Here is a 22,028-nt window from a genome sequence, read left to right as displayed (position 1 = left end):
GGGGGTCCTGTTTCTCTGGAGAACCCTAATACAACCCCCTGCAGTTTACAGCCTCCGTTCTCTTACTTGAGAATGATTGATTACCTCCATCTTTGTGAAAGAAAAGGTCTCCTTTCACCTTTAAAATTAAGATCACCTTTTAAAATATATCAGACTTTAATAACACTTATATTCTATACCACTACACATAAAAGTCAAGCAGAAGCCACATCGTTTCCAGTGACTGAAAAGCCCCTCAGTGTGGTTATGCGAACTCTACTACTCCCTGGTGCATTTTGGTAGCGAGCACACACGGTGAGGAAGGGTCCGGGGAGTGACATCTTACCAAGCGTCCGTCCTGATCCAAACGCTCTTTAGAATCCATATGAAGCTTCCTTTTCCTGTTGGGCTGTTTCATTGCCACCCCTGCACTCCTTGGCAGTGGTTTTCTGTAAAACAGGGTCACATAAGAAGTTGGGGATGGGGGCGTGACCCCTTTAGAATTACAGAAGCAAACAAGAAAATGCTTTCAATTATACTTCTCCTAATTGGTTGCTATAAATAACCTGATAAGTTGACAAAAATTTTGCAATTGGTTTTATAGTCTTTAACATAATAATAAGACAAGGGGGAGGAAATGCGTTTTCTACCTCATCTAGAATTTATATAATGGGGAAAATAGATATTGTTGCTTTTGGTCCTATCTGGAATAAAATGTTTGCTTTTTTGCTTAGCTGACCTAACCAATTAGGATTCAGTGCAATCAAACTGCACAGGTTCTGTACTCACATGGTCTGACAGGTATTCTTGGTAAGAGGTCTTAGTCATACAAGGCATAGCACAACAATCTGAAACAGAAAATAAGAAAAAATTTCACCAATCCAATTCATCGTGACCCTTCTTCTGTATATTCATAAACAGTGGTAGACATTCTTTGAAAAGTTATTTGAAACGAATTTTTTTATAGGGCAGGTCAACCATTTTGGAGAACCAACCACCAATACCAAATGAGTTCCACTGGAGCTACAATTCAAAAGTCATTCACTTTGAAATAATGTTAACAATTGAAATATAATTTTTTAAAACTTTTAATAGCCCTAAATCATCTATAGTCTCCAGTGCTTTACAAAGACACATCCAACTTCTTCATTGACATTTCCACCTGAACAATGACACTCCAAATATGGCAAATGTAACATATTTGCAACCGAGCTCATCTCCCTCCACACTGCCTCCCAGTTCTAGGTTCTCCTCCTCTTTGCACTGATAACTGGCCACCCATTTGCCCAGAGCTTCCTCTTACGGTTGTTCAGACTGTACACGACCCAAGAGCACCAACCCAAGGGGCAAGTGGAGGCTGAAATCCACCGTGGGCTCTACACCCACAGTTCACCTGTCATGGCCTGCATCATCCCAGGAGAAAATCCATCTTTTTCTCATTCAAACAATACTACCTTCTGGGCTAATGTCTGAGCCAGAGAACTAGAAGTTGCCATCATTTCATCCTTTATATCACACCGTACATTTTGCCATCAGGTTTTGTTGATTTTTAATTTTCAAAACATTTATTGAATTTACCTTCTTCCTCTACTCCTATTAACTCTGATCATTCCAATTTTATGTTGCAGTCAATCCAAAGGTCTTAAAGTTCTTTGCAAAGCAAGGTTCCTGCTGCTTCTCCACTCCATACTTCTGCTGGTCCCTCAACCTCTGAACACCTTCCCCATTGCCTGCCCTCCCTTTTTCAACTTATCTAATTCTAACTCGTCCTTTCTGACCCCACTAAAAGAGACTTCACAGCTTTCAAGAAGGTCTTCCTTGCCTACCTCCTGCTCCAAGTAAACCAAGTGTGTCTTTTCTATATTGCATTTCTTGTGCATACCTTTATTGTGGTTTTTGTTTGCAGATATGCCTCCCTTTCTGAGCCTGTAAGCATCCTGATGACAAGGACTGTGAATTACTGGTTCTTATTTTCCACTGTCTAGGTATTACCTGGCTCACAGCAGTCTCTCAATATGTGTTTATTGACTTCAACTACATAAACATGTCTCTCTGAATTACAGAGAGGCCTCAAGCCCTTAAATCCAGTGCATATTAGTTCTTGATCCAGATATTATCTTTTATAATGCTGTATGACTAGAGTGAGCACAGTCCTCAAAATTAATTCCTTTCCCTTTTTCTTTAATATACAAAACAAAAAATAAACAAACAAAAAAAAAACTTCCTTTCCACATATCCTTTTGCTTCTAGTCAGATGATATTTATGTTCTTAAGACAGGCACTTATATACTAAATTCAATAACATTACATTCATTTTGAAGATTGTAAATACAATTTTTCATGCCTAGCTTCTGGTAATTCTCTGAACATCTATGCAAATGAACAGCATAGACTTGATGCCTGTAGCAAAGTATTATTGCACAAGACACAAGCACTGCCAAGGCTGTCCTGCCTTTCACAACGAATAATACCCTACAGCTTGTCAAACTGAAATCATCTGGCTACTGACATTTTTCTCCTCACCATCAAAATGATCTGCCTTGCTAATCTCTGGCAGTTATCTCAATAACCTTGATTTGTTTAAAACAACAAGAAAGCCTGAATTCACATTATTTTATATCGGGGGAAAAAATGAAAGTTTTTATACTTTGAGGAGAAATTTCAACATACAATTTGGTAATAATGAATTTCCTCTGGATTTAGAAATAATAAAGCAAAAATATAAAAGTCACCAAACAATCCATGCGAGATTTTGCTGCTAGACAAAAAGGGAATCAAATACAAGATACCATTAAATACATGGGAGACGAATGACATACGGACGACAGATGGATGGATAGATAGATAAATAGACAGACAGATAGATGATAGATAGATAGTCTAACACAGAGAAAAACAGGCTTAAAGAGAGATTTTGTATAATCCTTTATAATGCCAATGCAAAGAACATATTCTACCCAACCGAATAGGCCATTTCTTTTGAAATAAACCTAACTTGATGTCCTTGGCATGGTATCAAAATACATGGATTACTCTGATTGTCCATGATATATGGCCTGCTCCCAGGAAGCCCCAAATGTCACATCAGCCACGTCTCCTTGCTGAGCTTTGAAAATATAGATAAAGTTTTTGGAGTAAAAAAAGAGAATAATATCAAATTATAAAACACATCAAAGAAACACATTATCCAGGGTAAGTAAAGGCATGTACCAACTACACTGAGCTTTGCTCAGTGTCCCCTGGCTTTGTGACAATGCCCAAGCACCACCTACCATAGACAAGGTGATGTTCAGTGATTTTAATTAGAGAAGCTTCTAAATAGTGTTTTAGATTTTAAAAAAACAACATAGATAACTACATATAAATGTTTTGTATTTCTGTGTAAAAATTGAAAATAGTGTACTAATTTTTCAATTTAATCCTCTAAATGAGTTTAATTTCCCTTCATAGTGGAATTCTCTGTCTGCATGTTGCCAAATACTAAGGAGATAAATTAGATTGATACTTAGGAAGCATCTGAATACTTCAAATGGAAGGAGTCTATAAATAACAAAATAATTCACTATCTGTCTATGTCCAGGTGCTATCTGTTAATTCTTTCAAAAACATTTTATTGATCATCTATTAATCATCAGTATAGTTACAGGTACCTTGAGGAATATGAAGCCGATTAATCACACACCCTCTAAAGGGAGATAAGTATAGCAGCCATATGTCCTGGATAACCCAAGGTACGTCTGCCTTCTGCCACTCATCCTGGCATAAGGATTAACAGCACTGCTTTCACTCCCCAAAATATCCCAGTTTAAACAATAAATCATATGGTACCATATGGGTAAGAAACATACATAAATTAATAAGAAATGTAATACATGCCATTAAAAAATTACAGAGTGGCCTGGATGTTCACAGGAGGGACAATAGGTCTAACAACATGCACGGTGAAAGAACATTTCTGGTGGTTCTAGGACACTGCGCATATCTTAAATGAGTGTATCACCAAAATATCGAATACAAATTTCTGATCACTGTACTGATTTCCCACTATTTCAAAGATATTGCGAGCCTAGAATTTATTCATCTGGTTGATACTTGATGTTAATAATACATAATGTTTGAATAAATTAATAAATGATTACAAGTGAATGAATTTTGATAACTTATGTGTGAATTATTGATCCTTCTTAATGGCATTAATAATAGCTAACATTACTTGACTACTAATGTACCAGGCATAGCTATCAGCCCTCTACACATACACTTTCAATTAATACTTATGACAGCCCAACAATATATGTACCACTGTCACCCTCATTTCACGGAAGAGGAAACACCAAGGGGTTAAGTAACTTGTCCAAGGTTATATAACAGACAAGTAGCCAGACAGTAGAATTCTGGGGTCCATCTTTGAACACCATACGATGCTGTAGCTTTTGTAACTATATTATAAGTTTAGTTATCTGAAACTTAGCCACTCAGTACACTAGACAAAGCCCTGCTACATACAATGATTTAAGGCAGAAACTGACAACAAACTTCCTGTGGGAACCACTGGCCCTCATGTGGAGCCTATCTGCGTAGTGGCTCTATATTGTCACTTTACTTATGTCATGGCAGCCACCTGCTCTCATTTTTTTAAAATTTTGCCTTTATTACCTATTTTGGAATCTTAAAATACTGATAGTTAATTATGTATTAATTCTGCACCCATAAGTCTTACATAATACTTTATGAGACTAGCACAGTAAGTCCCAAGATTCAGGGTCCAAAGGGTATCACAGAGGTTGACTGAAACTCAGAATTTTCTAAACAGTTACATTACTCTCACTGAGTCTATGTCACTCCCCTGCCACCCCCATCAGAGCTAGTGCTGGCACCCACTGCTGGGAGACATAAGGACAGGTCACATCACTGGACCCCTTGCAGATAATCATCAGCACCAGCCTGAAATGTGGCAGCCCCATGGGGTGGCTACTCAGAGGAATAGCAGTGTTAACAGTGGTCTGGCTCTCAGCAACTCCAACTTCTAGGGGAAGGGGAAGTACACCACATCAAGGAAACACCCCATGAGACAAAAGAGTCTGGATACCAGGCCTTAAGTCCCAGAACATTCCGCTCATGAGAAGTTTCTTTCAGCAGAGGCATGAGTGCAATGCTGGTGCTCATGAAGGGTCTTGGAGAAGGAGACTTCTTTTCTCTCTTATCCATTACTGCAAACACAGCTGGGGCTTCTCCTATAAGAGCTTGACATGAGTGTATCTATTGACAGCCTTTCTGGAACACTTTAGGGTGACAGCATCCTCACAGTAGGAGTGCCCTTCAGATTCAGGCTTGCACAAGAAGTGGAGTCACAATTCCTCTATACTTGGAACATCAACATTCCTAGACTTGAAAACAGGTGCCTGTCTCATATGAATAGCTGGAACATTGAGTCAGGAGTGCATCTGGGAGTTGGATCACTTTCCTGCTGGCCTAGCAGAAGAAATAAGGTGGCTCCTACCCTTCCCCCGATAAGACCTCAGTGTTTTTCACTGAAAGCTCCCCCAGCCACCTCGATCAAGGCTGGGACATCTGCCCACTATTGGGTATTGCATTTACCCACCTGCTTTAGCCAAAACCAGTTTCTACCCAGGGATACTTTCCCTACTGGCCTGAAGCTTTAACTATTCAACCCAGTAAATAAATAAAATACTGGGACAAAATACATACATATGTACATACATACATACACACTGTGGGGAAACAAGATAAGCTTCAAGAGCTCTCTGCCATTCCAACCCCATAGGAGACGCTGAACTTGTTCACACACTGACCACATTGGTGCTACAACAGGCATCTGGGAAAGCCACAATACAAAGATTCACTAAAACCAAGGAACCCATACAAATTACTGAGCACTAAAAGCACCAAGAGCCAAATTAGGCTATAATGAACTATTAACATGAAAGTCACATCCTTCTGAAATACCACATAAAAAACTCAAAAGGCTGATTACTGAGCTACTCAAGCAGATACCAGAAAAGGTGAAAACCAACATAAAGAAATGAAAAAAACAATTCAAGATATAAATGAAAAATGTTATACAAAGACAGATATTTTAAAGAAAAACCAATCAGAACATCTGGAAATGAAAGACACACTTAGGGAGTTAAAAAATGCAGTGGAAAGTTTTAACAACAGACTAGACCAAGTAAAAGAAAAAATTTCAGAGCTCGAAGATAAGGCTTTTGTTCACCCAATCAGACAAAAATTTAAAAAATAAATCAAAAGGAATTAACAAACTCTCCAAGGAATTTGGGATTATGTAATTCTAAAAATAACTGGTGTTCCTGAAGGAGAAGATAAAACAAAATGTTTAGAAAAATTATTTGATGGAATAACAGAGGAATACATCCCTGGTCCTGCTAGAGATTTAGATGTCCAGACACAAGAAGCTCAAAAAATTCCTGGGAGACTCACTGCAGAAAGAACATCACCAAGGTATATAGTCATCAAGCTATCTAATCAACATGAAGGAAAGAATTCTAAGAGCAATGAGACAGAATGCAACAGGTAACATATAAAGAAAAATTTATCAAACTAACAGCAGTCTTCTTGGCAGAAATCTGAAAAGCCAGAAGGAATTGGGATTTTATTTTAGCCTCCTTAAACAGAATAACTGAGAGCCAAGAATACTGTATCCAGCAAAACTAAGTTTCATAAATGAAGGAGAAATAAAGCAATTTTCAGACCAACAAATGCCGAGGGAGTTTGTCATTACCAGATCAGCCTTATGAGAAATGTTAAAAGGAGTTATAAATCTTCAAACAGAAGCTCAATATGCACTAGTATAGAATCTCTTGAAAGCATAAAACTCACAGGGCCTATAAAACTCATAAACCAAATCATAAACCAAATATCTTATTCAAGAAACCCACTTAATACATAAAAATTCATATAAATTCAAGGTAAAGGGGTGAAAAAAGATATTCCACACAAATGGAAACCAAAAGCTAGCAGGAGTTGCTATCCTTATGTCAGATAAAACAGAATTTCAAACAACAATAGTAAAAAAAAAAAAAGACAAAGAAGGTCATTATATAATAATAAAAGGATCAATCCAACAAGAGGATATTACAATCCTAAATTTATATGAACCTAACTCTGGAGCTCCCAGATTCATAAAACAATTACTACCAGATCTGAAAAATGAGATAGAACAGCAACAGAATAATACTGGGGGACTTCAACACTCCACTGACAGCACTAGACAGATCATCGAGACAGAAGGTCAACAAGGAAGCAATGGAATTAAACTACATGCCAGAACAAATGAACCTAACATATATTTATAGAACATTCTACCAAAGAACTGCAGAATATACATTCTTCTCCTCAGCATATGGAGCATTCTCCAAGATAGACCATAGAATAGGCCACAAAACAAGTCTTGATACATTTTAAAATACTAAAATCATATTAAGTATCTTCTCAGACCACAGTAGAATAAAATTGGAAATGAACTCAAAAAAGAACCCTCAAAACTATATAGATACATGGAAATTAAACAATCTGCCCATGAATTATATTGGGGTTAACAATGAAACCAAGATGGAGATTTAAAAATTCTTTGACATGAGTGACCATAGTGACACAGATTATTAAAACCTCTGGGATATAGCAAAAGTAATGCTAAGAGTATAGTTTACAACATTAATGCCCATAAGAAAGTCTGAAAGTTCACAAATTGACAACCTAATGTCACACCTCAAAGAACTACAGAAAGAAGAACTAAACCCAAAGCTAGCAGAAGAAAAGGAACGACAAACATCAGAGCAGAACTAAGTGAAACTGAGACAACAACAGCAAAAAAAAGTCAATGAAACAAAAAGCTGCTTCTTTGAAAATATGAACGAAATTGATAGACCATTATTAGCAATACTAACCATAAAAAGGAAAAGATTCAAATAAACTCAATTAGAAATGAAAATATTACAACAAAAACCATAGAAATATATAAAATCATTTGAGACTATATTAACACCTCTGTGCACACAAACTAGAAAATCTAGAGGAAACGGATAAATTCCTAGAAACATACAACCTCCTAGATTAAATCAGGAAGAAATAGAAACCCTGAACAGACCAATAACAAGCAATGAGTTTGAATCAGTAATATTTAAAATGTCAACAAAAAAAAAGCACAGAGCCAGATGAACTCACAGCTGAATTTTACCAGATGTTTGAAGAACTGGTGCCAATCCCACTGAAACTATTCTGAAAGACTGAGAAAGAGGAAATCCTTCCTAACTCATTCTAGGAAGCCAGTAACACTGATACCAAAACCAGGAAAGGGCATATCAAAACAAAATAAATAAAGGAAAAGAAAACTGAGATCAATATCACTATACAATTTATCCAGGTAATCAAAAACTAAAAGCTATTGTAATACAAATATTTTTTATGAAAGGAAAGGAAATACAGATGGGCATGGTGGCTCACATCTGTAATACCAGAACTTTGGGAGGCATAGGCAGGAGAACTGCTTGAACCTAGCAGTTCAAGACCAGTGTGGGCAACAAGTGAAACCTCATATATACAAATTTAAAAAAAATTAGCCAGGCATGGCAGCACATGAGATACTGAGGTGTGAGGATTGCATGAGCATTGCAGGGCAAGGCTTCAGTGAGCCAGGATCATGGCACTGCTCTCCAGTCTGGGTGACAGAGTGAGACCCTGTCTCGGAAAAAGAAAAGAAAGAGAAAGAGAGGAAAGAAAAAGAAAGGAAAGGGAAAGGGAAAGGGAAAGGGAAAGGGGAAGGGAAGGGAAGGGAAGGAAGAGAGAATGGAGGGAGGGAGGGAGGGAGGGAAGGAGGAAGGGAGGAAGGAAGGAAGGAAGGAAAGAAGGAAGGAAGGAAGGAAGGAAGGAAGGAAGGAAGGAAGGAAGAGAGGGAAGGAAAAAAAAATAAACCAGTATATCAAAGCGATATCTGCACTCCCATGTTTACTGAACCACCACTCATAAGGGCCAAGACTTGGAAGCAACCTAAGTGTCCATGAACAGATGAATGAATAAAGAAAATGAGGTACATATACATGATGGAGTATTATTCCGCCATAAAAAGTGAGATCCTGTCATTTGCAACAATATGGGTGGAACTGAGTTACAGTTACCAGAGGCTGGGAAGGGTAGTGGTGGGTGATGCAGAACTGAGGATGGTAAATGGGTACCAAAAAATAGTTAGAAAGAATAAGATCTAGTATTTGATAACAGGGTGACTCCAGTTAATATGATTTGGATCTGTGTTCCTGTCCAAATCTCATGTTGAATTGTAATCCTGAGTGTTGGAGGTGGGGCCTGGTGGGAGGTGATTGGATCATGAGGGCAGAATTCCCCCTTGGTATTGTCTTGGCAACAGTGAGTGAGTTCTCATGAGATATGATTGTTTAAAAGTGTGTAGCACCTCCCCCTTCTCTCTCTTCCTCCTGCTCCAGCCATGTGAGTAATGCCTGCTTCTCCTCTGTTTTCCGCCATGACAGTAAGTTTCCTGAGGCCTCCCCAGAAGTTGAAGCCACCATGCTTCCTGTGCAGACTGCAGAACCATGAGCCAATTAAACTTCTTTTCTTAATAAATTACCCAGTCTCAGGTATTTCTTTATAGCAATGCGAGAATGAACTAATGCAGAAAATTGATACCAAGGAGTGGAGCATTGCTATAGAGATACCTGAAAATGTGGAAACAGCTTTGGAACTGGATAACAACAGACGTTGGAAGAGTCTAGGGGGCTCAGAAGAAGACAAGAAGATGAAGGAAAGTTTGGAACTTCCTAGAGACTTCTTGAATGGTTGTGACAAAAATGCTGATAGTGATATGGACAGTGAAGTACAAACTGAGGAGATCTCAGATGGAAATGAAGTTATTGGGAACTGAAGCAAAGGTCACTTTATTAAGCACTAGCAAAGAGCTTTGCTGCATTGTGACCTTGCCTTAAGGATCTCGGGAACTTTGAACTTGACGTATGACTTAGGGTATCTGGTGGAAGAAATTCCTAAGCAGCAAAGCCTTCAAGAAGTCGCCTGGCTGCTTCTAACCGCCTAGGCTCATATAACAGCCTATGCTCATACATGTGAGCAAAGAAATGACCTGAAATTGCAAGTTATATTTAAAAAGGAAGCAGAGTGTAAAAGTTTGGAAAATTTGCAGCCTGGCCATGTGGTAGAAAAGGAAAGACCATATTCATGGAAAGAATTCAAGCAGGCTATAGAAATTTGCATAGTAAAGAGGAGCCAAGTCGTAATAGCTAAGACAATAGGGTAAAGGCCCTGAAAGCATTTCAGAGATATTTGTGGTAGCCCCTCCCATCACAGGTCTGGAGGCCAAGGAGGGAAGAATGGTTTTGTAGGTCACACCCAGGGGCCTCTGCTGCCCTGTGCAGCCTCGGGACACTGCTCCCTGCATCCCAGCCACTCCAGCTCCAGCCATGGCTCTAAGGGGCTCATATACAGCTTGTGCCACTACTTCAGCAGGTACAGGCAGCTTCCACATGGTATTAAGCCCACAGGTGCACAGAGTTGAGGCTTGGGAGCCTCTGCCTAGATTTCAGACAATGTATGGAAAAGCCTAGACGTTCAGGCAGAAGCCTGCTGCAGTGACAGAGTGCTCATGGAAAACCTCTGCTAGGGCAGTGCAGAGGGGAAATGTGGGGTTGGAGCCCTCACACAGAGTCCTCACTGAAACACTGACTAGTGGAGTTGTAAGAAGAAGGCCACTGCCCTCCAGACCCTGGAATGGTAGAGCAACCGACACCTTGCACCATGCTCCTGGAAAAGCTGCAGGAACTCAGTGCCAGCCCCCGAGAGCAGCCACAGGGGCTGAGCCTTGCAAAGTCACAGGAGCTGAGGCTCCTTAGTCCTTGTTGGACCAAAGGCACTCAACTCAGGCTTGTACTATGACTTGCTTTGACCGATAGCAGATGCAGGGCAAGCTGAGGCTTAAAATGTGTGTGTGCAGCTTGTTTTCAGCTCATGACACTGCAGTTACTTGCCATTAAAAGATCATGCTTTAGTTAGCCTCTGCTCCTTTAGAGTGGGCTCCCAGAACAAACACAGGTAGAATGCACCTGAGCCTGAAATGAAGTCTTTTATAAAACCATGCAGTCAAGCCCAGCGTAGATGAGCCCAAACATGAGTGGCCTAAAGATCTACTAATGTGTCAAGACATTGAATTTTGAAGTATTTTTATAGCAATAGTGGACAGATAGAACAATCCATACAAAAAAGGGCAAAGCTTTGAATATGCACTTCACACAGAAATTTATGAAAAGTTGCTTAACCTCATTAGTGATCAGGGAAATGAAGAAAGAAACCACAATGAGCTACCAATTCATCCCCACTAGAGTGACAAAAATTAAGAAGTCTGTCACTACTAGATGTTGGCAAGGTTGAGGAGCTATGACAACTCTCACACTCTGCTGGAAGAAGATTAAATGTTGCAACCCATAAAAAGCAACTCAGCATGAACTTGAAAGTTGAAGATAATTCCAGCAAATTCCATGACCCCATGGCTCCAGCAATTACATAAAATTAAGAGATAAGTTCATGTTAATGGGAAAAAAATGAAAACAATCTGAACAACTATCAACAGGAATCTGAGAAAATAAACTGTGGCATATTCAGACAATATAACATTATACAATGAAAATAAATCAACTGCAACTACATATGTGAGAATATAAATATTATCAATAATGTTGAATGAGCAAAGCAAGCCAGAAGACTATATACTACTTTTGTTGAGATGGGATCTTGCTATGTTGCCCAGGCTAAACTCAAACTCCTGTGCTCAAGTGATCCTCCTGACTCAGCCTCCCCAGTAACTGAGATTACAGGTACATGTCACCATGCCCAGCTTTATACTACCATTTTTTAAAATACAAAATCAAGCAAAAGCCCTCAATATGCACCTTAGATATATATGGTAAACTATATAAGTAGTATATATAAAGTAAACTACCTCTTTACTTATACAGTAAAGTTTTTTTGAAGAAGCATATACAAAAAATTCAGTATAGCATTTGGGGAGGAAAATTAGTATCATGTTTTCATTCTTAAGTTGGATGGTGGCTTTATAGATATATCTTTACTATACTTCATAACTTATGTATTGAAATATGTATGTTGCCTTGTATAAATACAATATTATAGGATTTCTTAAAGTCCTTTTAAATGGTGTACCCTAGTCATCCAATATAAGAAAGAAAAGTTGATACAGGTAAAAGAATGAACACAGCATGTTTTCTTTTAACTGAACAGTCCATTTTTCCTGCTTTGAAATCCCTTTTTCAGCAAGGCTTACTCCTTTTCTGGTTGGAAAAAAAAAGTATCTCACCCGATCTTTTGTAAGAACATACCATGTACAGTCGGCAACAGGCAGAAGATAGGGTGCATGCACTGCTCCTGCCCATCCACCTTCATTACATCACACTACTCCAAAGGAAGGAGGAGTCTGTGACTGACCCAGGTCATCCGCCTCCTCCATCCTGCTCCTTCTTGACACAGGACATAAGCTATGCCCTGACATTGCTAGCTCCACTGAGTGAAATCTGAGCAGAGACAAAACATGGAAATCACAAGAAAGATAAACTGACTCTGGCTCTCTTAAGCAAAAAAGGTGTCTATTGTAAGAATATCCAAGGCTCAGAGATTTAACACCTGTGGCAAGATCAGACAGAAACAAAGGGGTCAAGAAAGCAGATGGCAGACCAAACATCCCATGGCCTGGTCAGCACGGCACCTCGTTTCTTTCACTGCTGACGCCCCTGGAATCAGTGAACTAACTACTCTACCTGTTCCCTTCTTGTGAGTCTCTCTCTCTCAAGCCGAAGTCCTGGGAAAGAGCATCCAATTGTCCAGTCTTAGATCTTCTTCCTGCACTCTTGGACAAAGCAATGGGGAAACGGAGGATCTGCCTCCTGGAAAACCCTAAGTCCTCTCTCATAATTCCCCTAAAGGAAAGCAGGGTTCTATGAGCAAGAGAGATGGATAATGAGTAGGGGAGGAAAGGCTGCTTCCCACTCTGGGCTATGAGATGTCATCATCTACTTGTGCTTACGTTTCATATCCAGCTGCATGGCTACAATGTAAGAGGAATGTAGAATGGTTGCCCAGCTCTGAAGTTCTCTTCCACTGATAAGGATCTTTATTGTTGATGTCATTATTGGGCATTCCAGGGGCGTCAGCAATATTAATTTCTTCTTACTATAGGACAGAGAGTACATTAAGAGTTGTATGTGCATTAATTTGTCTACTCCTCCCAATGACACTGATTTAACTGTAATAGCTACAATACATGATCTTTCAGTTATGTACAGGGCAAAATAACTGTAAAAGAATACAGGCAACACTTAGAAAAAGGAAATATAATAAATGCAGGAAAAGAAACACACTATTACTAGAAAGCAGGGAAATGCATATTAAACGTAAATATCCTCCTCTACCCAGGAATATGACTGGTAAAAGTAAGGCTCACCAAGTGTTGAAGTGAGTGTGATGCAAGCACCAGGAGTTCTCACATCCTGCTGAGGAGGTGAAAATGGGTACACCTACTTGATGAAGCACTTGGGAATATCTAATAAAGCTGAGTACAGCTGGAACTATGCATGCCTAGAACCTGGCTGTTTCTAGATAGATAGAAAACCTCTAGCACATGTGCAAAAGGTACAATGTTTATCATGGCTTTTGTCTATAACAAGAAATATATGATAATACCCAAACACTCATCAATAGGAAAATGAATAAATTGTGATATATTTTAAAATGGAATATTATACAGCACTTAAAAGTAAATGAGTTACAGTGATATATATTCTATCACAGATAACTCTATAAAATATATTTGAACCAAAAGAACAGGGTGCAGGATGATACATACATCATTTATGTAATGTTTGCTTTCAGAAACACACACACACACATCAGGTTAAAACGTAACAACACTGCTGAAAATGAAACCAAGGACAGCACAGCAATTACGTCTCACGAGGGGTGAAGATACACAGGTTTGGGGACAGGAGACTTCCAGTGTAATTGCAATGCTTTCTTTCTTTCAAAAAGCAGAAGCAAGTGTGGCAAAGTACTGAGATTATTAAATCTGGACAGCCAGCGTAGAGTTGTTCATTTTCTTATTCTCTACACTTCGCTACATATTTGAATATTTAAAACAAAAATTCAACATTAGGGGTAGCATATAGGAGGAATTTTATATGTTCTCATATTTATTTCTGTAGAGGTCACATTTGCCCCTGAATATCATCATTAAGTAACCACGTTACGTACTCCTCAACAGCAATCATTTGCTCAGAACCTTAAAAAAAAATGAAGACATTTAACAAATCATAATTATCATCATCCCTGTAACTGCATTTATTAAGTAAGTTCTGACTGTGTGCCAAGCACATGGGGACAGCTTAGCAACAGCCCCTTTACACTGAAGTAGCTCAAGGTGACACTGCCAGTAACAGCAAAGCTGAAATTTGTCTGTCTCCAAAATTTAACACCTTACCTAATGGCTCCATTTCTAAAAGCATATTGCTGCTGCCCCTGGCTGCATTATAGCATTATAGTGGCAAAGCATGTGTTTCATGCATAGGGGTAATATTAACATACATCTTTGACTGTCAGGTAGTGGGAACGTGTGTAAATAAATGACTTGCTTAAGCTCATGTGACTAGCTGGTAGCAGAGCTAGAAACGGAATCTAAATTTTAAACAATAGACCACTTCATAGCTTATTGAGAAGGACAGACTATACTCATTACAACAGATTTTCTGACAAATGCCTCTCTGAAACCTTGCCAAAATTGAATGTTCCTAATATCACACCACTAAGCACTGTTAAAATAAATTGCCTTCCAGGAATATCTTTAATACACTGGCACTTGAATCATGACAACGAGCACTGCTGCCAAAATGACATACTACATTAAATGACATGAAAACACACTCTATGCAGAAATAAAATCAAACTATTTTGTTGCTAGAACATGTCTCTACTAGGAGCATTTCAGGATAGCATTAGATCTTTGCAAATTTATTAATTAGAATTTTCATTCAGCAAATCAAAAACTAGTACCACGGAAACTTTCTCTAATCTGATACAGTGATAGGCGAGAAGTCAGAATGAAGTAGTGGAAAAGTCATCCAGTCACACAAGTTCTAGATCTGACTCTCCAGCTTAGCTGGCAGGGAGACCAAGGCAAATCACAGCCTCACCCACACTGAATACACTGCAGAGCTCTGCTGGAAAATGGGACGATGTTTGGGAATATATTCTTTTTAAAAATTGAAGTGTAACATACATGCAGAAAAATGCATAACAGCTTAGGGCACAGCTCAATAAATTTTCATGCACTGAACACATGTAACTAGCATCCCAATCAAGAAACAGAACATACGAATGTGTACCCCTTGGTCACTACTTCAATCAAGACAAATCTTGATGGTTGTCTCATCTTCTAACACAATAGATGACTTCTGTTTCTTTTCTTTTTCCTTTTTTTTTTTTTTTTTTTTTGAGACGGAGTCTCGCTCTGTCGCCCAGGCTGGAGTGCAGTGGTGCAATCTCCACTCACTGCAAGCTCTGTCTCCCGGGTTCACGCCATTCTCCTGCCTCAGCCTCCCAAGTAGCTGGGACTACAGGCGCCCGCCACCACGCCCGACTAATTTTTTGTATTTTTAGTAGAGACGGGGTTTCACCGTGTTAGCCAGGATGGTCTCGATCTCCTGACCTCATGATCCGCCTGCCTCAGCCTCCCAAAGTGCTCGGATTACAGGCCTTCTGGGATTACATGAGCCACCGCGCCCGGCCTTCTGTTTCTTTTTATGCACTCTACAAATGGAATTACAGAGTATTTGTCTTTGTCCATTTTCTGTTGCTTATAACGTAACACATGAAACTGGGTAATTTATAAATAAAAAGAATTTATTTCTTACACTTATGGAGGCTGAGAAGTTCAAGGTTGAACGGGACACATCTGGTGAGGGCCTTCTTGAAGTGGCAACTCTCTGCAGAGTCCCAAGGCCCACAGGTGTCACATGGTGAGGGGGCTGAGCACGTGGGCTCATGTCTCCTTTCTCTTCTTATGAAGCCACCATTTCCACTCCCATGATAACTCATTAATCCATTTACCCATTGATCTGTTACTCCACAAATGGATTAATCCATTCAAGGCTCTTGCCTTTGAAAGGCTGTGCATCTCTCAATATTGCCATATTAGGGATTAAGTTTCGACACGAGTTATGGAGGGAACAGACATCCAAATCGTATCAGTATGCATAGTTTTCTGTGTCTCATTTCTTTTACTAACATAATGTTTGTGACACCCATCCATACTGTTGTATGCAGATGTAGACAGTTCACTCTTACTCTTGTATTGTATTGTAGAGTGTGTTGGTTTGGTTGCTGATGAGTATTTGAGTAATTTCCAGCTTTGGGATATTACAAAAAATGCTACTCAAACATTCTACTATACTTATTTTGCTGAAACATACATTCAGTACATTTCTGTTAAGTCCATACCTAGGAGTGGAACTCGCAGGTCACAGAGTATATGAATTAATTTCCTATTGCTGCTGTAACAACGTACCCCAACTTGGTGGCCTAACACAACACAAATTTATTATCTTATAGTTAAGGAGGTCAAAAGTCCTAAATAGATCCCATTAGGCTAAAACTCAAGGTTTCGCCAAGGGTGTGTCCAGAGGCTCTAGAAGAGAATCCATTTTCTTGCCTTTCGCAGCTTCCAGATGCTTCCAGCATTCCTTGGCTCATGACCCCTTCCTCCATCTTCAAAGCCAGCATTGGCTTATCAAGTCTTCTCAGGATATATCACCCAGACACAGATTCTTCTGCTTCCCTCTTCCACATTTAAAGTAAGTATGCGACTACATGGGTCCACCTGAAAATCCAGAATATCTCCCTTAAAGTCAACTGATCAGCAACCTTAATTTCACTGGAAACCTTATTTCCACCTTTCCATACAACATAACGTATTCACAGGCTCCAAGGAACAGGATACCGACATCTTTGAGGGTCAAGATTCTACCTCCCAGAGTATGCATATATTGTGAAAGTGTTTTAAAACTTCTACTACAAACACTTTATATGACAATAAAACAAACTCAAGCTTCTTTCTTTCTATGCAGCAGATCTGGTTTCTTGTTAGCCTTATAATTCTCTAACTAGAAAAAAATATTTTTGCCGTTACTAAACATTAAAACACATTTTAAATGTTATAAATCTATTATCTAATTATTTTCCACTTTGTGCAACACAAGACACTAGGGGCTACAGAAATATAAAATAAGTAACTTCTGGTCAAGAGGTCAACTGAGCAGATACAGAGAAAAAAAGAAATATTGGGAAAATACAGCAAAGTTATTTATATCACACAACTGAGTTCTGGATTATTAAAAAACAAATGTCAGAAACAAACAAAAAAAACTGAGGAACTAAATCAGATACACACATTAAGTGCTTTGCTTTTTATTCCTATCGGGGGATAGAAACTGAAGCCATAAGCTAAATGCATGGTTTTGAGCTAGAAAGTGTCTCCATCATCCAAAAGGTTGTCCTATCTTTGATTAAGGACTAATAAACCTTCACTCACTGGCTTAGGCAGTATCACAGGGGAGGACCACCCCACTAAAACACTGTTGGAACAAGAATCACTTAGCGATCAGAGATCCAAGCTTGTACTAAATACAGGTGTGGAGGTCCAATTCCCCCTACCCAGCAATGCAGAAAGCTCAAATCAATTATAGTAAAACTGCCCCATAGCAATACCTCAACAACCTGGGATGCTCTCACAACTAGTATGAAAAAAAAGTCTCACTGAAGACAATCTCTTGGACTAAAACTAGAAAGCCCACAAGGAAATTCACCAACTTAAGTGTCATAAGAAGCAACAAACAGAAGCATGAATACCCTAGAAGTCTTCATAACAGAAAAAGCCCAGAGGAACTTCAAATCAAGTATGTATAAACTCTTGATGAAATATGTGAAAAAAACAGACTTGGTAAGATGGGAACAAAACATTGTTCAATTTTTTTTGTTTTAAAAAGAACAAATTTGAAAAAGAAGTAAATACAAAATCTGGAAATAAAATGCATAATACAGTATGGAAGCATCTGTGGGTATGTCGAAGAAGTTTACTTTTTAGAAGTGAAAACTGGTATATTGGAGGCAATCACCCAAAATAAAGCACAGGAAGATCAAGCGCTAAAAATTATCAAGAAGAAGATACATGGAGGATAAATTAAGATAACATATATCCAACAGTACATTTACAAGGCGAGATTTAAAAACAAAACAGAGGAAATAATGTAAAAAGCAAGATTAAGTACAGTCCCGAAAAATCACTGGCCTATGTTCTCAGAGCTGAAAATAGCACTCAGGACTCCTGACTCCCAGGAAAGGACTTTTGCCACCTTGAAACTCTGCCTTCATATCATGTCATCAGCTTCCCACCCTTGGGGCTTGAATTGACATAATTTGAAAGCAGGGAAATAATGTTATCCTACAAGCCCTGAGCGAGTCAGAGCTGAATCTAATTCAGACTCCCTATTGTAGTTTTAACTATTCTCTTGGTTAAGGTAAGTCAAATAGTTTGCATGTTCTGAAGACCCCTGGGCTTCTGCTCACAGCATACAATGCGTTAAGAAGAACCTATCGGTTTAGCCAGCCCCACATCCTTTCTCTTTTGTCCAGCTACCTGATTTTTAGTTTGGGGAGCTTCATTCTGAGTCACATGGTTCCAGGGTAGGCAGGTAACTTAGAAAGGGCTAATTCAATAAAATTCACCCTCCTGGCCACAGTCATTGGTTCAAGGATGGATATGTAACCTAATCAAAACCAAAGAGATTCAATTCTAGGATTCTTATCAGAAATACTATGCAGAAGAACCTCTTTATCTAGGACTGTTAGGTTCATAGAACGTAAGCCTAGATCTGCAGGGGCTGCTAAGTAAAAGAAAGGTCCATTCAGACCAAAGACAATGCAGAGGAAGGTGGGACAAGTGTTGGGAGCGACTAGCCCTGGAGTCAGCCATGACTGGTCCAACTCTACCCCAGTACTGCTCAGTCTTGTGAGCTAATAACTTCCCTTTTCTGGTTCAGCCATTTCTGTTCTTTGCAACTAGAAGAATCCAGACTAATAAAAATTTTGAAAGCTAGAAAGCAGCAGTAGCAGTTGCAGCGGCAACAGCATGAGAATAGATGCCCTCTAAATAGTTCTGCAATTTAAAACACTGAGAAAGATTTGGATTGTAATCCCAATGTCACACTAACTCATTAACTACACCCTACTTTGTGAATGCAATTTGCATTCTGTAATGTCTTAAGAGTTCTTCCAACTACCTTAAAAGATCTCAAAAATTATAAACAAGTTAAAACAAAATTCTTTTTAATTAGTTAAAATGTAAAAATAAAATATGGCATTTAAAATTTTAGGAAAATTAAGAGCTGCCACAAAATAAAAGTATCAAAACTTTCAAAGGTAGGAATCAATAATAATGATAATGAATGGGTTTTAGAAAACAAAAAAGCAAAAAGAGATAAGGCTTTGGTGCCAAAAAAAAAAAAAAAAAAAAAAAAAAAAAAAAAAAAAAACACCTAATTGGGCCGGGCATGGTGGCTCACGCCTATAATCCCAGCACTTTGGGAGACTGAGGTGGGCAGATCATGAGGTCAAGAGATTGAGACCATCCTGGCCAACAGGGTGAAACCCCGTCTCTACTAACAATACAAAAATTAGCCGGGCGTGGTGGCACATGCCTGTAGTCCCAGCTACTCGGGAGGCTGAAGCAGGAGAATCGCTTGAACCCGGGAGGTGGAGGTTGCAGTGAGCCGAGATCGCACCACTGCACTCCAGCCTGGCGACAAAGTGAGACTCCATCTAAAGAAAAAAATAAAAAACACCTAATTGTTTATGAATAAGATTAGCATGGAAAAGCAGGATGCAGGTGTGGTGGGGAGAGATGTACACGTACGTGTTTACATAACTGGGAGCACAGCTCCAGCCATAAGAGAACAACCACAAGCATCTCTCCGGCAAATCAATGGAAACAAGACATCTTTTTTCTGTCATCAACTTTCAAGGTCTCTGTGTCTCTTTATGTTCCTAGTCACTCAATAATGTTACAATGATCTCCCCCATAACCCTCGAATATCAAATATTAATGCCAGTAAGTGCACTAAACTCATCCTTTCTCTCCATTCTCTCTGCAGGAAGTTACATATATCTGTGCTATCTATGTTCTATCCAGAAATATAGAACACATCTGTATGAAGTAGCCAGATATTAAGTGGCCACAAAGCATTCCAAACAATGCCATATTTGATTGAGAAAGCACATTCTATACATTTTGACACATGTGAAATCACGATAGTCTTGCAGTGCTGCTAACCAGGTAGTAGTTCTTATGTAGTCATCACTGCCTGCCTAAGCACAGGTTTGGCTGTGGCTCTTGGCAGCTTGACAGAACATCTGTAACCTTTTGATGCTTAGGTCAACAAAGGTTGACCTAAGACCACTTGAAAAAAAAAAAAACAGGAGTCCCAGTTGTTGTCAGGTAAACTATCTGATGATACCATCACATGCAGAATGCATGTCAATAGCTTGGAAGAAAAACCCAGAGATAATATTATAACACCCTCTTAAGAAATGATTCAACATTAACACCCCCAAGGCACAAAGGGTGATACTGTACAGGAAAACACTGGCATCAATGACTCTGAGTCAAAAGTGATTCAGTACTCAGACTCGGAAGGTGACAACGTTTTTTTTTTTAATCCAGTTTATTAAACTAATAATTTTCTCTTAAATATGTACAAAATGATAATAAAATATGTTTTAAAAGTAAAGGGGAGTTCCTTCAAAAAGGAACATACATTCTTCATGATTAAAAACATCAAAATATAATTGTTTAATTGGCATTGTTTTTTCTTACTAGTGGTCCTTAAAATAATGAAGTAGCCTACAGGCAATAGTTTAGTGGAGGAAACAAAGTAATTTTTACAGGAATGTCATACATAGCAAATCTACCTTCTAGTTTATGAAAGATATAGTTTGTTTGGGGGTAAGGAGATTTCTCTGTGATTCCCAAAAAGATATGAGCTGATTTCCTTACCATATTGCCCATGTAATTTTAAATCTCTATTGACAATTATGTATTTTTATCTTTCCTCTGTCAAATCTGTGTCTGGATTTAAATAAGATCAGTAAATACATTTCTGAAATGTCCCCTTTATATATGTCCAAAATCACTGAAAGAAAAATATAACTCTAGCAACACTAAGAAAAGCATGTACCAAGACCTCTCTTGAACCATTAATGGTTTACCTTTGTCTCTCCAAAATTTGTCTTTCTAAGGTATCAAGGCTCTCAGAAATCGACTGCTCTCTTATTTATTTTTTATTTTTATTTTTTATTTTTTGAGATGGAGTCTTGCTCTGTCACACAGGCTGCAGTGCAGTGGCACAATCTCGACTCACTGCAACCTCCATCTCCTGGGTTAAAGCAATTGTCCTACTCAGCCTCCCGAGCAGCTGGGATTACAGGCACCCGCCACCACACCCAGCTAATTTTTGCATTTTTAGTAGAGACAGGGTTTCACCACATTAGCCAGGCTGGTCTCGAACTCCTGAACTCAGGTGATCCGCCCGTCTCAGCCTCCGAAAGTGCTGGGATTAAAGGCATGAGCCACTGTGCCTGGCCTCAATCGCTCTTTTAGAGATAAAAATAATATGCTATCACAGCACACTAATTATATGGGTATTAGATTGTCATGACTACTCTAAAATCAATTGGCAAACTAAAAATAATGCATGCTTCTTTGCTCTAATGATATGCATTAAAGATCACCTATCAAATCCAGGTTATTCTTCAAACAACTGTGATATGGTTTGGCTCTGTGTTCCCACCCAAATCTCATCTTGAATTGTAATCTTCCTAATCCTCCACATGTCAAGGGAGGGACCTGATGGGAGGTGATTGGATCATGGGGGCAGTTTCCC

The 22,028-nt window shown here is 38.9% G+C and overlaps 1 protein-coding gene across 7 annotated transcripts in view; it reads right to left on the bottom strand.

The window, feature by feature from the left end:
* L3MBTL4 (L3MBTL histone methyl-lysine binding protein 4) overlaps nucleotides 1-22,028 on the bottom strand; it is a 430,288-nt gene that overhangs the window by 324,197 nt on the left and 84,063 nt on the right. For all 7 annotated transcript variants that reach the window (XR_004055732.1, XM_030926198.1, XM_010373395.1 and 4 more), the window contains exons 2-3: nucleotides 769-827; nucleotides 326-428 (exon numbers count right to left, since the gene is read on the bottom strand). Coding sequence is in view for 6 of the 7 variants with exons in the window: in XM_030926198.1 (XP_030782058.1) it covers nucleotides 326-397 (72 nt within the window). In the remaining variant the exon portion in view is untranslated. The remainder of the gene's footprint in view (nucleotides 1-325; nucleotides 429-768; nucleotides 828-22,028) is intronic.

This window comes from Rhinopithecus roxellana, chromosome 21, assembly GCF_007565055.1.
Source record: "Rhinopithecus roxellana isolate Shanxi Qingling chromosome 21, ASM756505v1, whole genome shotgun sequence".
Classification (NCBI taxonomy): Eukaryota; Metazoa; Chordata; class Mammalia; order Primates; family Cercopithecidae; genus Rhinopithecus; species Rhinopithecus roxellana.
This window is presented reverse-complemented; position numbering and strand designations above follow the sequence as displayed.